Genomic DNA, 16,607 nt, shown 5'->3' with positions numbered 1-16,607 from the left:
TAATTGTTTGTTTTTCCGCAACTTTTTCCATACCTCTGTGTAAATAACCCACTATTGGTTCACAGTCAATAACATCTTCACCGTCTAAAGTAATGATGAGTCGGAGAACGCCATGCATTGATGGATGGTGAGGGCCCATATTGACTATCATGAGGTCTTTTCTTGAAGTTGGTATAGTCATAGACTTTTTCCCGATTTATTTTTTCATGAATTCATTTTTCCATGAATTAATGAAAACAAAAAAAAGTTCATCAAAATTCAATTCAAGATCTAATAAATCAAATAATTCAAAACAACTCTCAAATTAATGTGTTTTTAGTTCTCCAATGTTCAATTGGCTGATAAATTCTTTATAACGTATTCAGTTTTTATGTGACAAATAAGCCAGTAGTCGTTGACGTTTTCCCAGAAATTTTCATCTACCTCTTTGCGATGAATAATCTTTTTTGCGCAATTCTAAATGTGAAGTAAGTCTTCGTATCTTATTGGTAAAACACAATGCTTGAAATTCAATGGACACCCTATTTTCTTCTTTTTTTTTATTTGAAATAAGAAATATGAATGAATTTTGTTTCATAGATTCTTACTCTTCCTTACCCCTTTTTATTTTTACAAAATATGGAAATTAACGGATCAGTAATAATAATGACATTTGTTTTACTCTGTTATATACAATATCTTAACCTTATTTTATTGATGCATTTTATCAAAGAAACTTAATAAATAAATTCTCTCACTAGTGAAAAAAACTCATTTGCTGCGGTTTTTTTGGCCATAATACGCTGCGGTTTTGGCCCCAAGCATTAGTGATTGCAGCAGATGGCTTATTTGAAATGTTGCGGTTTAAAATCGCAGTAGAAAAGTGCACTATATGCTGCAGGCCTCCCCAAACCGCAGCATATAGTGTAAGACTATATGCTGCGGGCCTCCTCAATACCGCAGCATATATATTATTTTTTTTTTTGCTTTTTTCGTTTATTACCAATAAATAATCCAATAATATACAATGTAATAAATAGTGATTAATCCAATAATCCAATGATAATCACCAATAATCACCAATAATCTCTTTGTAAACTCTCGATCGCATATATAATAATTTGTACATATACAAATTAAAATCCTAAATCTAAACTAATTAAATTATTTACCAAGAACAAAAATTAGCAAGATACGCGACAATCTTGTCTTTCAATTCGCGCATTTCTTCATCTCTCAAAGGGCTTATTTCCCTTGAAATGTTGTATAAAATCTATAATATAATATAATATTTAAAGATAAATAAACATTAGATTTTACCAATAATAGTAAATATATAATATATATTTTAATTTAAGAATGTAACAAATACTTACGGCATCTATGTTTTCGACACAACCTCCTTCACGCATTGTAAAATATCGTCCATGTATTTGAGAGTGTATTAGCCGCAATCAAGGGTATTATAATCTTGTCGAAAGCACTAAGAGAAAACAGATGTTAGTGCCAAGAAAGCTTAAAAACCCATAAAATCACAACTTAGCACGTAATTTCTAGTATATGACTATGATTTTCAATTCTAACCACTTCAAAACAATAATATATACCAAATAGTGTTGTGTGCCAAGTTTCGTGCAAAACAAACCAAGTTTGAGCTACTTTATGCGCAAAAGTGCCAAACAAGCTTAAAAACCCATAAAATCGCAACCTAACACATAATTTCTAGCATATGACTATGATTTTCAATTCTAACCACTTCAACACAATAATATATACCAAATAGTGTTTTCTGCCAAGTTTCTTGCAAAACAAACCAAGTTTGAGCTACTTTATGCGCGAAAGTGCCAAAAAAGCTTAAAAACCCATAAAATCGCAACTTAACACGTAATTTCTAGCATATGACTATGATTTTCAATTCTAACCACTTCAATAAAATATTATATACCAAATAGTGTTGTGTGCGAAGTTTCGTGCGCCAAGTTTCGTGCAAAACAAACCAAGTTTGAGCTACTTTATGCGTGAAAGTGCCAAAAACACTTAAAAACTCTTAAAATTGCCTTAACACGTAATTTCTAGCATATGACTATGATTTTCAATTCTAACCACTTCAACACAATAAATATACCAAATAGTTTTGTGTGCCAAGTTTCGTGCAAAACAAACCAAGTTTGTGCTACTTTATGCGCGAAAGTGCCAAAAAAGCTTAAAAACCAATCAAATCGCAACTTAACACGTAATTTCTATCATATGCATCAAACACGGAAACACCTTCATCCCACATCTTTCTCAAATCCTCAACGAGAGGTGCAAGATATACATCTATGTCATTGCTAGGTTGGTTAGGACCCGATATAAGAAGCGAAAGCATAATGTCCTTACGCTTCATAGACAACCAAGGTGGCAAATTATAGATCACTAACAGTACCGGCCAAGTATTATATTGAGAACTAAGATTGCCGAATGGGTTCATTCCATCCGTACACAGTCCGAGCCTTAAATTACGGAACTCATCCCCAAAGGTCTTATGCAACCTATCAATACTCTTCCACTCCGGAGAATCAGATGGATGTGTGAGCAAGTGACCTTTCTTCACCCTATCTGCATGCCACCTCAAATTTAACGCATCTTTCTTTATAGAAAACAAGCGCTTGAATCTAGGTATTATTGGAAGATACCACAATACCTTAGCCGGGAGCCCTTTAGCATTCCGAGCCCCTTTACGCTTGTAGCGCGATAAGCCACTCCTAGGACACTCTTCTAAGTTCTCGTTTTCGTTTCGATACAATACACAATCATTCGGACATGCATGAATCTTCTAGTACTCTAAGCCGAAAGGACACATGAGTTTTTTGGCATAATATGTCGACTTTGGAAGTTCATTTCCCTCAGGAAACATCTCACCTAACGCTTCTAATAACATTGTGAAACTAGCATCACTCCAATTGAACTTTGACTTAATGTTGAAAATTGTCAACACTGCTGTTAGTTTGGTGAACTTTGTAGATCCAGGGTACAAAGGCTTTTGAGAAGCCTCTTTCAACAAGTCAAAAACACGAGGACGTTTTCATAACTCATCCTCGACTCCCTCCATCATGTCATCAACACGATCCACATCCTCATCGACATTCTCTTCATCTGTCTCATACCCATCAACATGATCTACTACATCCTCATTGACATCAGCCACATTATTGACGTCCTCAACAACACTTTTCTCTTTGTAAACTCCCTCCTCACCATGCCAAACCCAAACGTGATATTGAGGCCTAAACCCATGTCGAAGTATGTGCTCCCCAAGGATATGAACACTATCTACCTTTGATACATTGCCACAAGTAACAAATGGGCAATAAAAACAAACTCCCCCCGTCCTAACTTGATGTTCAACCGCAATAGTACAAAATTCTAATACGCTATCAATAAATTCTGACGATTCAATGCTTCCATACATCCAAGAACGATCTTTTGTCATTTTAATTAGTGTGATTAATTAATTCAAAACAAAATTAATAACAACTTTTAACATATGCACTTATTTATACCAAACATATTTAACCCTAAAATAATATACTTATTTATACCAAATCTATTTAACCCTAAATATACATACTTCATATTCTAATTCTATACTTCATACTTTAATGTTAAGCACTGCATTGTAAATAAAATCATTCTAATTCTAATAGTTAAAGACATAATTAACAACAAACCACAATTTTAACAAATTACACAAATATTTAACAAACTAATAACATAAACTTGAATAATGTAAAATTTACAAACAAAAAAAATGATATGTTTAGCACTAAATTACTAAATTACATGATAAACAATAAAGATATGAACTTGCAAATTAGTAAAATAAATATAATTACCTTGATTTCGTGGGTAATGTTATCTACAACGAAAAACAGAGAAACAAAATTAGTATAAAAAGAGTTGCCCTAATTTTCGAGTGTTTTCATGAATATCTTGCAAAACTTAAATGTTTATCAAATTAAAAAGAGAAAAAATACCTTAATTTCGTGGGTTTTGAAGATGAACAAGTCCAAAGTCTTAAATTTCGAGTTCACGAATAGTTACAGCTGTGGGTTTATGAATAAGAAGTAGCAGTGAACAAGAAAATGTCGTGGGTTTCAATGAGTTTCAATGGGTTTTTCAAGTGAACAAGAAGTAACAGTTACAGCCCTGGGTTTATGAAACAAGAAGTAGCAGCGTGAAGAAGATGAAACAGTGTATTTTTCGAGTATTTTATAAAAATTCTTCTTGTGGGTTTAAGGGTATAACGTTAAAAGACGAGATTTTTTAATGCTTATTTGCTCCGGGCTAAGAACAACCGCAGCATATACTGTGAAAATTCAATTAATTGTTACAGGCAACGGGAAAACCACAGCATATACTTGTGAATGTTCAATTAATTGTTGCGGGCAACAGGAAAACTTCAACATATATTTATTTTTTTTTTCAAAAATAATTTTATACTGCTTCTTTGTAAAACCACAACATATTGCGCGGCAAATGTTGTTTTTTCCACTAATTTCTTGATTCATTTCAAGATCCAATTGATAATTCATTGAATTAGTATTCATGTATCAGACTTGTATGTATAATAGGGAATCTATAAGACAAATATATCATAAATTTATTTTTAGTTGTGGATACATATGGATTCGTAAGATACTAAAACAACTTCCATTATTGGTATCAAACCAATAACGATTCATAGAAGCTAAATCTTCCAATCTATAATTTGGCCAAAAAAATAATTTTAATTTTCTAAGTGTATTTTTATCTCGATCAGTTTCTTTGTTTTCATAAAAAAATGGACTACAATTTTGTACCTGAGTTCCATTATAAAATATTGGGTTTGTATTCATACCTTTATTATTGTTCTTTGAATTTAAACAAATTAGAATTCTCAATTCTCTTCGATGCCTAGGAGATAAAATATTTTTGAGAGAAAACAAGTCAAAAAGGTTTTTGTGTGTATTCTTATGCACCAATGAAATACCTATCGTTTGATATTGGCCGTTGTCTTTTACGGACAGACGAAACGGTTCAATAATGAGTAGTCCCCTCTCCGCCAGTTTTCTACAAATGAAATCCTCGTTACGTGGTAGTATATCTAAATTCATTTTTCTTTTTTCTACAGTGGAGATAGAAATTTCTATTGGATTTATCAATTTAAGAAGAAAACTATATACTTTGATAATATTCAGCAATTTTTTTTTCAAAGGTTTTGTCTCATCTCAGTTGAACAAGCCAATATCTTTTTTCGGTACCAGATCCATTTCCGATTCCATACCACTCTTGGATTGTTTTTTCTTTCTAGGCTTTTTCAGATCTGATCCTCTATAATATTCTTCAATATCTTTTTGTCCATTTGAGAAAATAGATTAAGAGTTGTCTTGACCATCTGATCCAAGAGTTTCTTTACTTATAAATTCATTTTTGCCTTGATTCTTATATTTTAATTTTGAATATTTTTCTTTCATTTGAAGGTATAAAGGGATTCTTTTATTTCTATTGATGTTTTCTTTTTCACTAAAATTTTCACTTACATTCAAATTTGAGAAAAAGAAAATTTATTGGTATAAACCAAACTTTCATTTTATATGCATTATAAAAGAAGAGAAATTCGGAGAAAAACCAAAATTTTAGATTTGATATGGGACGACTTAGTATTTCTTCATTCATTCCCCTCCAATCCAAAACGTTTTTTTATGGGGCTGGTTGATTTCTTGATAAATTGGTGTGTAAAAATACCTTTCTTATCAATTTTATCAACTATTTGATAACTCCTAAGTTCAATTTTAGTATTTTAATTCCTGCCAATACAGATATCGACCAAAGCCTCAATGTCGACTTTCTTCGAACATAAAAATGAAGAATTTTCAAATCCAAAAATTTTCTATCGGTCTTTTTCTCTATATTCATATTTATAATAATTTTTATTCCTAAATAATTAGTGATAGGGATATTCCAACACATGTCAATGAATTTTTCTTTATTTAGGTTGTAATTATAAATCGAAGAAAAATCATTGGTCATATTTACTTGGCATGGGCTCCCATAACTATATGTATATGAATTGTTTTTGTCTTCATAATAAAGAAATTTATATGATAAAACATCATGTCTATAGTTTTTCTAAAATTAGATTTTTTATTTGGCAATAAGAATAAAACGTTTTCAATATTATTTGTATTTTCAATGCCAAAATGTTCAATTATTCTATTCCGCACTTTTTGTGGTATTAATTGAGACCATTTTATCTCGGATAAATCATATTCATAATTACTTTGCAATTTTAACTAGTTTTTTCATAAATTCATTCTAGAATTGGGATGTTTTTAGTCTTTAGCTCAGAATGAGTTATTCCTTGGGTTACAAAATAATCTTTTATTTAATTTTTAAGAAATAACGACATTCTGCGATACTGAAGAACATATCTTACCTTCTATAAGTCAAAAATCGGGGTTTGAGATAATTTATAAATGTGTAGGCTTGTGACAAAAAAGTCAAATTAGAAAAAATATTCGAATTCTTATTAATCTCGTCATTACTAAAAAAACAACAAAAATACTTTTTTTATATTCGAAATAAACGAATATTTTTTTATTTGTTTTCTCAAGCCTTTCATAATTTTTTTCATTTTCATTAGTGTAAATGGATTTATCAATCCAGTTTTTTGTTGATTCAAGAAAAAGTTGCGCATTAATTTTGGGAATATTAATAATGGATAGAAATGTATCGACGTATATCTTTTCGCTAAAAAATTTAAAAATATAATTTATTTTAGGGATTAATCGAACATTTCCTCTTTTTAATATTTGACCAATATTTTTAAACGATTCGAATAGTTTCGTACCATAATGTGTTTTGTTAGAATTGATATTGAAATTTCTATTGTCTATTGATATTTTTTTCTATTTTTTATTGTCCTTGTTCGATTAGCCAATCTTTTTTTTTCTAACACTGAAGAATTTGTCCGATTCAAGAATCAAGATTGAATGGACAATTCATGAATCATATGATTAGTAATTATCGAATCTTTTTTTTTTTAATTTTCCTAGATTCTTTGCTCAATCCAAATCTTAGAATTCGATTTACCTTTAACATTACTTTTATTTTTGTAAAAAATAGAAGGATTTTCATAATCCAAATTTTTCTTGTATTTGAAAACTTTCGAATATTTTTTCCTAATTGTTTATAAATACGGTTAAAAAAGAAAGGTTTTTACGGGGAGGACCAAAAAGTATGTCAGATTCTGTTCCCAAAACTGTTGAAAAACAATAACCATCTGTTTGATTTTGTTTTTGTTTTTTATTAGATCTCGGGATGTGTGCCAAGGTTTTAGATAGAAAGGAATACTATCTTTATCTGAATACCATCTGCTAACCAGTTTTTAGGAAATTCGTTTTCTGATAATTGAACACCATTATAGGTACATTTAATATGTTGTTCTTTACTCCAATCATCGAAATCTTCAGACCACTCAGCATGTTGGAATAATAGTAGACAAACAATATTTTTTGCTATTATCAATAAAGGAATTGGAATATATTTTCTAAAAAGGGACTGATGAGTCATTAACATCAAACCCCTTAGTATTTGAGCAAACGGGATTGTATCCTAGGTTTCGGCTACTTTTATTCCTTTATCTTCTTCTAGTTTTTCTTTTTCTTCCCTTTGCTTTAATAAAAATTCTTCTAATTTTTTTCCACTAATTCTTCTTTCTTTACTTCTTATCCCTTGAATTTTTCCTGTTGAGAAAGTGGAATTTCTGGCTTTTTCTCATATGCCTTTTAAATCGTCTAATAAGTGTTACAACATACACAGAATAAAAAGAGGCTGCCTTTGTTCGGTTGAAAAAAAGTGGTGAATGTACTTTTGCTTAAAACAATTCCAAAATAAGATTTTTATGTCTTTGAGCACGCATGGAACCTTTGATTATATATCGACGAAAATCAGATTGTTGGGCATGCCGTGTCAAAGCCACTTCGTCAGCGTGGTGAGTTATATCCATGTTAGGATCATTATTATCTTGCTTAGTCGCATAAATGACTACACGTTTCGATTTCCTTGTGCGGATTTGATAATTCGTCACCACGTCTTTTTGCTGTGCTCTTTCATATTGTTCAGAATCAGTAATTAATTTGTGTGACCAACGAGGACTTTTTTTTAATTTCGTTTATTCTTTTTGAAATTGGTTGAGTAAATGCATATGCTGTGGTTGTATCAATTAAAAAATTGAAAAATCTTTCTTTATTTTCTGAACTAATTTGTTCTTGTTCGGAAAATAACAAATTTTTGTTTTGATTGATTGTTGAGTCTCCATCAAATTGACTCATTTTTGGTTTTTTAAGTTCAAATTCTTGATAATTAGAATCATTAAGCAAAACATTATGAATTTTATTTATAAAAAATTTATCAATTAATTTATTGACTGTAATTTCATTTATATTTATAAAAGGCGAAACCGTTTTTTATTAAAACACGATAAGATCCCATTAATAAAGGATCATGTATTTCTTTTCATAAATTCTCTTTTAGTTTTATCATTTTTGTTTACTAAGCATAATCTTGTTTTTTTATCGAGTATATCTATATAAAATGTCTTTGTCTAGAACCGTAATTCTATTATTTAATGCATTGCTTAATTTTTTCTTTTTTGTTCATTTGTAGAAATCCAATTATTGGATAGTTCATCATCATATAAGAATTTTTCTGTTGTATCCAAAGAAATCTTTCTTTGTATCCTTTCCCAGAAAATTAATAAACTGGGTGGATATGTAAGAGAAATTCTTTGTTTTCAATCATTTTGACATGTATAAAAAAAATATTGTGAGATTTCATTTCTTACCGCATTTTCAAATCGATTCTTTTTTATATATGGCGTTGGACGATTCCAACATTTATAGTCGAAGAGAAGAAAAAGAAGGGATTTCCAAACCAGAAGAAGTTTTTCTTTTCTTCTTTAAGTATTTGTAACAAAGTTGGGCTATTTTTATAACATGGTTCTTTTAAGTGCAAGTGGAATTCATCCTTTGTTTTGTCCTTTCCATTCACTCGGATCTTTCCATTTCATCGATTTTAATTTTGTCTGAATCCTCCTTTTCTTCCGAAAAAAGGGAAGGAGAAGGATCTTCTTCGATGAATCCCTCTTCTTCCTGTTTTGTTTCTTCCTTATTTTCTTTCGTTTTTGGGGTTTCTTTCAGTTTTTAGTAAAAATAGGTGACGACATTCTGCCTAAATAGTAGATAAGGCAATAAAGAAGAGAATACTAAAGATTCGAGAGATAGAATTTCTTAATTCTAACACAAGGTAGTTATTAGATCGAATAGAATGCTTTTGCTGTATCCAGACTAATACCAATACAACCCATTTCATGAATAAAATGTGACCAATTAACAAACCAACAAAATTACTTGTTACAAATAACATTTTGTTGTTGCATCGAAACATATAAATGTTGACTAATCTAGCTAACGTTGAACTTGGTAAAATGAAATAGTTGAATAATTGAAAAATTAGATTATTCAGGAATACACATCGAATGTTGAGATTACGCCTTGAATTTCTACTAGTAGATCCATAATCATAAAAGTGTTTGTGATTGTTCAAGAAGAAATGAAACAAAAGAGAGGGTAGAGCTAGGACAATTGCTGTATAAGGTCTACCGAATGCTAGATGCAGAGGCGTATAATAGATCGATATGAACCTCATGAGCTATCCCATAATAAAACCAGTTGCTACTAATACTTTCTTCTCAATTCCTTCCTCTCCTTCTTCCATAACCTGAGATCGGAGAAGGAAAAGGTAAGAGGGCCCTATGGTGAATGTGGTCAAAAATCCATAATAGAGTCTGACCACAACGACCGAATTGATTATCTTCATGCCTAAGGATACTAGATTACCTAGTAAAAAAGATTGACAGATCATCACAAACCTCCCTTTTCATTTGTATTTATGGATTATTATATGATGATTTTTTAACTTTAACTTTCCATATATAAATATAGAAATAGAAAGAGATAGACTAGAAACGACATCTCTTATATCGATGACATCAAAGAGATATTAAATGAATGGAATTGGGATATGAATGGAATATAATGAAATACAGCCACTTTGTGGTTCCCTATGAAATGGGTCATGGAAGGGAGCCACTATGAAGAAGTTACGAGAGTTACAAAAGAAGTTTCGAGCTCGTACTGCTCATGGGTTAAAAATGGGAATTAAACTGTATCAGATCGAGTTTCTCGTTGTTCCTCAGTAGCTCAATGGTAGAGCCGTCGGCTGTTAACCGATTGGTCGTAGGTTTGAATCCTACTTGGGGAGATTGGAGTCATTCTTCATTCTTTAATACAGAGCGAAGGGGCTCACTTTGACCGTTAAGAGTAAGTGTGTGACCCCTTTCCTGTTTTATTATCCATCTCGTCATGTCATATTCTCATTTTGTTCGGCGCTATTTGCAAATCTTCGTCAATACCTCGATTTAGGTCCGGGATAAACTTTTGTTCCATAGTCCTGGGGCTATTTACAACTAGCTAATTAAGAATTCTCGGATGTACTAGCACTAGTGGAAAAAACCTTATTTGCTACTTGTCATTTGCTGCGGTTTTCCTTAGATGCAACATTAAATAGCAAAAAGAATTTAGAAAAAAAAAAATCAATTAATTACTGCGGTTTATGAGCTGACCGCAGCAAATACTCAAAGGCTTCACTCAATTGCTGCGGTTGTATAGCTGACAGCAGCAAATACTCAAAGGCTTCACTCAATTGCTACGGAATACAATGCATTGGGTTAACCTTGCGAATAATGGCGTAGGCAATTTGGAAAACAAGTGGGCCTATGTATCCACAAGATTTCCATATTGCATGCATGGAACGAGGTTTCAGAGGGTTTGAAGAACTCTCTATGGAATGATACTGTGGTAAGAAACTTTACTATTTTTAGTCATTTAGTTTTATTTTAAAATTAACATAATTGACACTAATAAATATAATTTCTTTCAGCAACAGCTGAAAGATTCAGAGATTTCATATCCAACCTAGTAACTGACTGGATTACAAAGAGGCGTGCCCGTACGACCAAAAAGGTCAAAACGGGAAATGAAGGTGGAGAGCACGCACCTTCAAAAGATGCCCTACGAAATATTGGGTCACATATCGAAGAGGGAATGGGAGGCTTTTGTTGCCAAAAGAACAACTTCCATTGAAGTTGTAAGTATTTCATATTATATTATAGTTTTTGATTTGAATTTACTTCTTTTAATTCAGTCATTAAACTAATATATGACATTTGATTTCTATTGATTAATTAGGAAAATCTTGGTAAAGCTTCTGAATCAGCAAGCAAAAGGATGTTTTACCATCGCTTGGGCCAAAAATCGTACGATGAGGTCCGAAAAGAGTGGGTGGATGCGGGCTTATACCCCAATCAAATTTCATCCACGCCCTCATCTACGACAACCTCCGCATCCGTGAATACTCCTGTTGGAGATCGGGTGTGAGATTGGTATTGCGAGCTTCATTCCCGAGATGCAAGTGGTGAATTTACCATTAATGATTCGGGAACGAAAAAGGTTGTTGATGCTGTGGTGAGTTTTAAAATTATTAAGTATATTCTTGATTTGTTTTGTATATTTTGGATTCGATTTACTTATACTAATTGTTATATATGTCACTTTTTATTGGAACATATGGGCTGGAAGGAAAAAGAAGCTACGGGGGAGTTCACCCCAAGAGGCAATGTTGACGCATTGCATATGGTCTTAGGGAAAGACCAGAGTGTGCGGGTAGTCGGAAAACAGAGGCGTCCGCGTGGGGTTACAGAAGACATTCGGCAAAGAGTGTGTTGCTACTCAATCCCGAACGATGCTACGGGATGTTGTAGCAACACTCTGAGCAGAAATTACGAAGGACGTTCTCGCGAAACTGGCCGTCGTGTTGCAGAAGATGGGAGCACCCACTGTTGACTTGGCAAACCTGATTGTCGAGGATCAGGAAAGTCAACATGGGGATCCTAATGCTTCGGTCGAGCCAACACCCGAGCCCATTACCCCCGTTGCACCCCAATGGTACAGGTACATAGTTTTTAAATATATAAGAACTTATTAATTTAAATTGCAACGCGTTTTAATATTTTATTACGATGTTTATTATACCAAACGACACAATTTCAGGAGGCGACTCCTTGTTCTCTTTTGCTGTCTCAGTTAGGAGTTGCTAGTGATGGCGACTTAACTAAGGTTGCATATGGTGTGGCCCAGCCAACCAAAGAGGGCCAAACAGTGCATTCGATGCCTGATACAAGTGGCCACATCAGCGTGACCGTGGAAACTATTCTAAAGGGGTTTGAAGATTTCTCACTCCCGGTTCCAGTGCCAGAATGGAGCCTTGAGAAACTATCAGACGCCCTAGGTAGTTTCATCACATGGCTATATGCTTGGGTCCGATTCACTAACATGGTAACAATCATTTGTACCTTCTTTATTTTTATTTTTTTAATTGCATGCTTACACTAATTTAATTGTATAAATTGAAATAGCAAAAGACTCCAAAGGGATCTTGGAGAAAGATCGGTTCCTCAGCAAAGGTGTCGACTGGGTCAAAGTCGATACCAAGCACTCCAATTTTGACTGATGCGGAGCTAAAAGATCTCTCTCAAGATTGCAAATGGCTGCACACTTGTGCATCTCGCATAAGTAAGGAGGACCCAATCATTCTAAACCTGCAGAAGGAGCAATTCTGCTTTTTAGAGAGCTCATTTGTAATTATTGTTCCTAGTGACATTGGGCAATTTTTGAGAGGAGAGATGTTGAATGTAGCTCTTATCCATGTCTACGTGAGGTAATGTTCATTATCTTACAAGTTAGGCATTGTTGTTTAATTGTTTTAATAACCGAATTACTAACAAAATTTTCTTATTCGTGAGTTTAGTGCGGCTTACGAGGAGCTAAATTCTTGCGAACCTCCAATAAAGTTTGGATGGTTTTGTCCTGAATCGATTTCGGGTAGTAAATGTGTAAATGATCCAGATGACATCAGAGAATACATTGAGACTTCTTTGACTAATTTCCTTGCATCTAAACACACGTTCATTCTGGCTCCATATGTGAAAGAGTAAGTTTTATTTTTGAAATTGAACTTATCTTTTGATTTTTAAATTCACATAATCTCTAATTTGTTGATTTTAACTTAACGTTTGTAGTTTGCATTGGATACTTTTGGTCATTTATCCTTTAACGAACATTGTGCACGTGTTAGACTCAATACAAAAACCTCAAACCCCGTCTCGCAATACAAAATTCAAAGTGTTGTTGAATGCGTACATAATATTATTTATTTTACCAATTTGATTTAATTAAGTATTATATATATATATATATATATATATATATATATATATATATATATATATATATATATATATAGATATATATATATATATATATATATATATATATATATATATATATATATATATATGTATATATATATATATACATATATATATATATATATACATATATATATATATATATATATATATATATATATATATGTATATATATATACATATATATACATATATATATATATATATATATATATATATATATATATATATATATATATATGTATATATATATATATATACATATATATATACATATATATATATACATATATATATATATATATATATATATACATATATATATATATATATATATATATATATATATATATATATATATATATATATATACATATATATATATATATATATATATATATATATATATATATATATATATATGTATATATGTATATATGTATATATATATGTATATATGTATATATGTATATATATATGTATATATATATGTATATATATATATATATATATGTATATATATATATATATATATATATATATATATATATGTATATATATATATATATATATATATATATATATATATATATATATATATATATATATATATATATATATATATATATATATATATATATATATATATATATATATATATGAGATTATTAAAAGAAAGTGTTGAGTTCATTTACAAAAATTAAATTATTCAAAATAATAGAGACAACCTAAAAGGGATCAACCTAAAAGGGAAAAATAATGTTAAATATATGGGATGGGGGCAATAATTAGCAGAAGAAGACCTTTAAAAAAATTAAGTAGAAGACGACCTACTAATGAAATACTTCAATATAAGCCATGTTTATAAATGTTTTTGTCCAATAGTTCATTAGCAAGTTGGTCAAATAATTATGTTTAACTAGTTAAATTCTCAATGGTATGAAAATGTAACACAATTGATTACGTTATCCTAGTTTAATAATTTAATGCTTTTTAATTGAAATGATTTTTTGTTGCCATTTAATTTCATGAATAGAGAATAAATACAATATCAATTTAGTGTTTTAGGAAACTAAATATTTACAATATAATCACCAAGATAACTACTAAGGTATGATGATTTACAAATTATACAAAATATTCTTATTCTAGCACACCTCCGCAGTCGAATCGGGAGGTTTGCGAACGCTGAGACAGGAGCGAAAATCATCACAGAGGACTTGAGGGAGACCCTTTGTAAAAATATTGGCAATCTGATATGGAGATGGAACATGAAGCACTCGAACATCACCACGTTTGACTTTTTCTTGAACAAAATGAATGTCCATCTCAACATGTTTAGTGCGCTGATGATGAACAGGGTTGCCCGATAGATAAACAACACTAACATTATCACAATAAACCAGAGTGGCCGTAGTAATAGAACAGCGGAGCTCAAGTAACAAGTTGTCAATCCAACAAGTTTCAAAATAACGTTTGCAACACCACGATATTCAGCCTCAGCACTGGACTTAGAAACTGTGGGCTGTCGCTTAGCGGACCAAGAGATTAGATTATCACCTAGAAAAACACAGTAATCGGAAGTAGAGCGACGAATATCAGGACATCCACCCCAATCAGCATCAGTACAAGAGATCAGAGAAGAAACGAGGGATTTATAAAACTGCAAGTCATGATCAAGAGTACCTAGGATATATCGAAGAATATGATGAATAGCAGCCATAGGTTCAACTCGAGGATCATTTATAAATAAACATACTTGTTGAACAACATCTGAAATATTAGGACGATTAAAAGTAAGATACTGTAAAGCTCCAGCCAAGCTACGATACAAAGTAGGCATATCATAAGGAGTGCCAACATTAGCACAAAGTTTGCTGAAGAAAGTAACAGGGGTCGGAGCAGTTTTGCGTTGAGACATGCCAACTTTCTCCAATATTTCAGCAGCATATTTGTGTTGAGAAAGAAATAGACCTGCAAAAGTACGAGTAACAGCGATGCCCAAGAAATAACTAAGAGGACCCAAGTCTTTCATAGCAAATTCGGAACTCAATTTAGACATAATGGACTGATGAAGACAATCGTAAGAAGAAGTGAGAATAATATCGTCCACATATAACTAAAGATAAGCAATGTCAAACCCATGGCTATAAACAAACAAAGAATGATAAGAGATGCTATTATGAAAACCAATAGTAGTCATAAAATCAGCAAAGCGCTGATACCAAGCTCGAGGGGCCTCCTTTAGCCCATAAAGAGACTTCCGGAGAAGACAAACATGATCGAGATAATTAGAATCACAGAAGCTCAGAGGTTAATGCATGTAAACTGTTTCATTCAAATGTCGCTGAGGAAAAGCATTTTTAACATCCAACTGATGAATAGACCAAGATCGAGAACGAGCAATACTCAAAACAACGCGAATAGAAGCAGGTTTTACCACAGGACTAAAAGTCATATCATAGTCAGTGCCCTCTCTTTGAGACTTACCATCACCAACAAGACGTGCCTTATAGCACTCAAAAGATCCATCAGATTTTGTTTTCAACTGGAAAATCCACAAAGACCAAATAACATTGGCATTAGGAGGCCGAGGTATAAGATCCCAAGTGTGATTCTCAATTAAAGCATCAAATTCATCTTTCATAGCCTGTTTTCAGTTTGGGTCACGGAGTGCATGTATGGGATTTTTAGGTATGGGAGAAAAAGAAAGGGAAAGGGCGTGGGAAGAATATTTATTAGGATTGGGTTTGAAGATACCATGCTTACTACTCGTAGTCATGCCGGGTTGTGAGGAAGGTCGAATAGGTGATGAAGAAGAATGGATTGGATTGGAGGAAGGTGGAGATGTTGTTAGGATGGACATCGGGCCGCGTGAGGCAAGCTCAAGGGAAAGAGGTGCTGGATTGGGTTGGGAAAGCTAATCTGGACTTGGCCTAGTAGGGGAAGTAGACAAGTTTGGTATGGGGGAGAGAATGACTGGCGGGTTGGGAGCAAGATTGGGCCTTGGGATGTGAGGAATTGGGCCAGAAAAATTGGGTTCATTAGGCTGTAATAATATCAAAGGGAGATTATTATCCAAAAAATCATACTCATGAGGATTATGTATGGAGGCTTGGGAAAAGGGAAACACTGTTTCATCAAAAATCACATGATGAGAAACAATAATCTTACGAGATGGGATATTATAGCACTTGTAACCACTATGTGATGAGGGATA

General features: G+C 32.2%; 1 protein-coding gene across 1 annotated transcript; it reads right to left on the bottom strand.

Moving 5' to 3' along the window:
* Nucleotides 1–14,438: 14,438 nt before the first annotated feature.
* LOC130808434 (uncharacterized mitochondrial protein AtMg00810-like) lies at nt 14,439–16,034 on the bottom strand. Its single transcript, XM_057673912.1, has 4 exons — nt 15,717–16,034; nt 14,784–15,506; nt 14,545–14,733; nt 14,439–14,459 (listed from the first exon to the last, which is right to left on the bottom strand). The coding sequence occupies exons 1-4, from the start codon at nt 16,032–16,034 to the stop codon at nt 14,439–14,441; spliced, it is 1,251 nt and encodes a 416-aa protein (XP_057529895.1).
* Between the last annotated feature and the right edge of the window lie 573 nt (nt 16,035–16,607).

This window comes from Amaranthus tricolor, chromosome 3, assembly GCF_026212465.1.
Source record: "Amaranthus tricolor cultivar Red isolate AtriRed21 chromosome 3, ASM2621246v1, whole genome shotgun sequence".
NCBI lineage: Eukaryota > Viridiplantae > Streptophyta > Magnoliopsida > Caryophyllales > Amaranthaceae > Amaranthus > Amaranthus tricolor.
The sequence above is the reverse complement of the archived record's forward strand: the minus strand, read 5'-3'. Positions and strand labels throughout refer to the sequence as shown.

Coding starts and splice junctions, on each gene's coding strand:
- LOC130808434 (XM_057673912.1), bottom strand. CDS start 16,034: ATGAAAGATGAATTTGATGCTTTAATTGAGAATCACACTTGGGATCTT. Junction 15,507..15,716: donor AGCGACATTTGAATGAAACA/GTTTACATGCAT, acceptor GCTTATCTTTAG/TTATATGTGGACGATATTAT. Junction 14,734..14,783: donor TACGGCCACTCTGGTTTATT/GTGATAATGTTA, acceptor GTTCATCATCAG/CGCACTAAACATGTTGAGAT.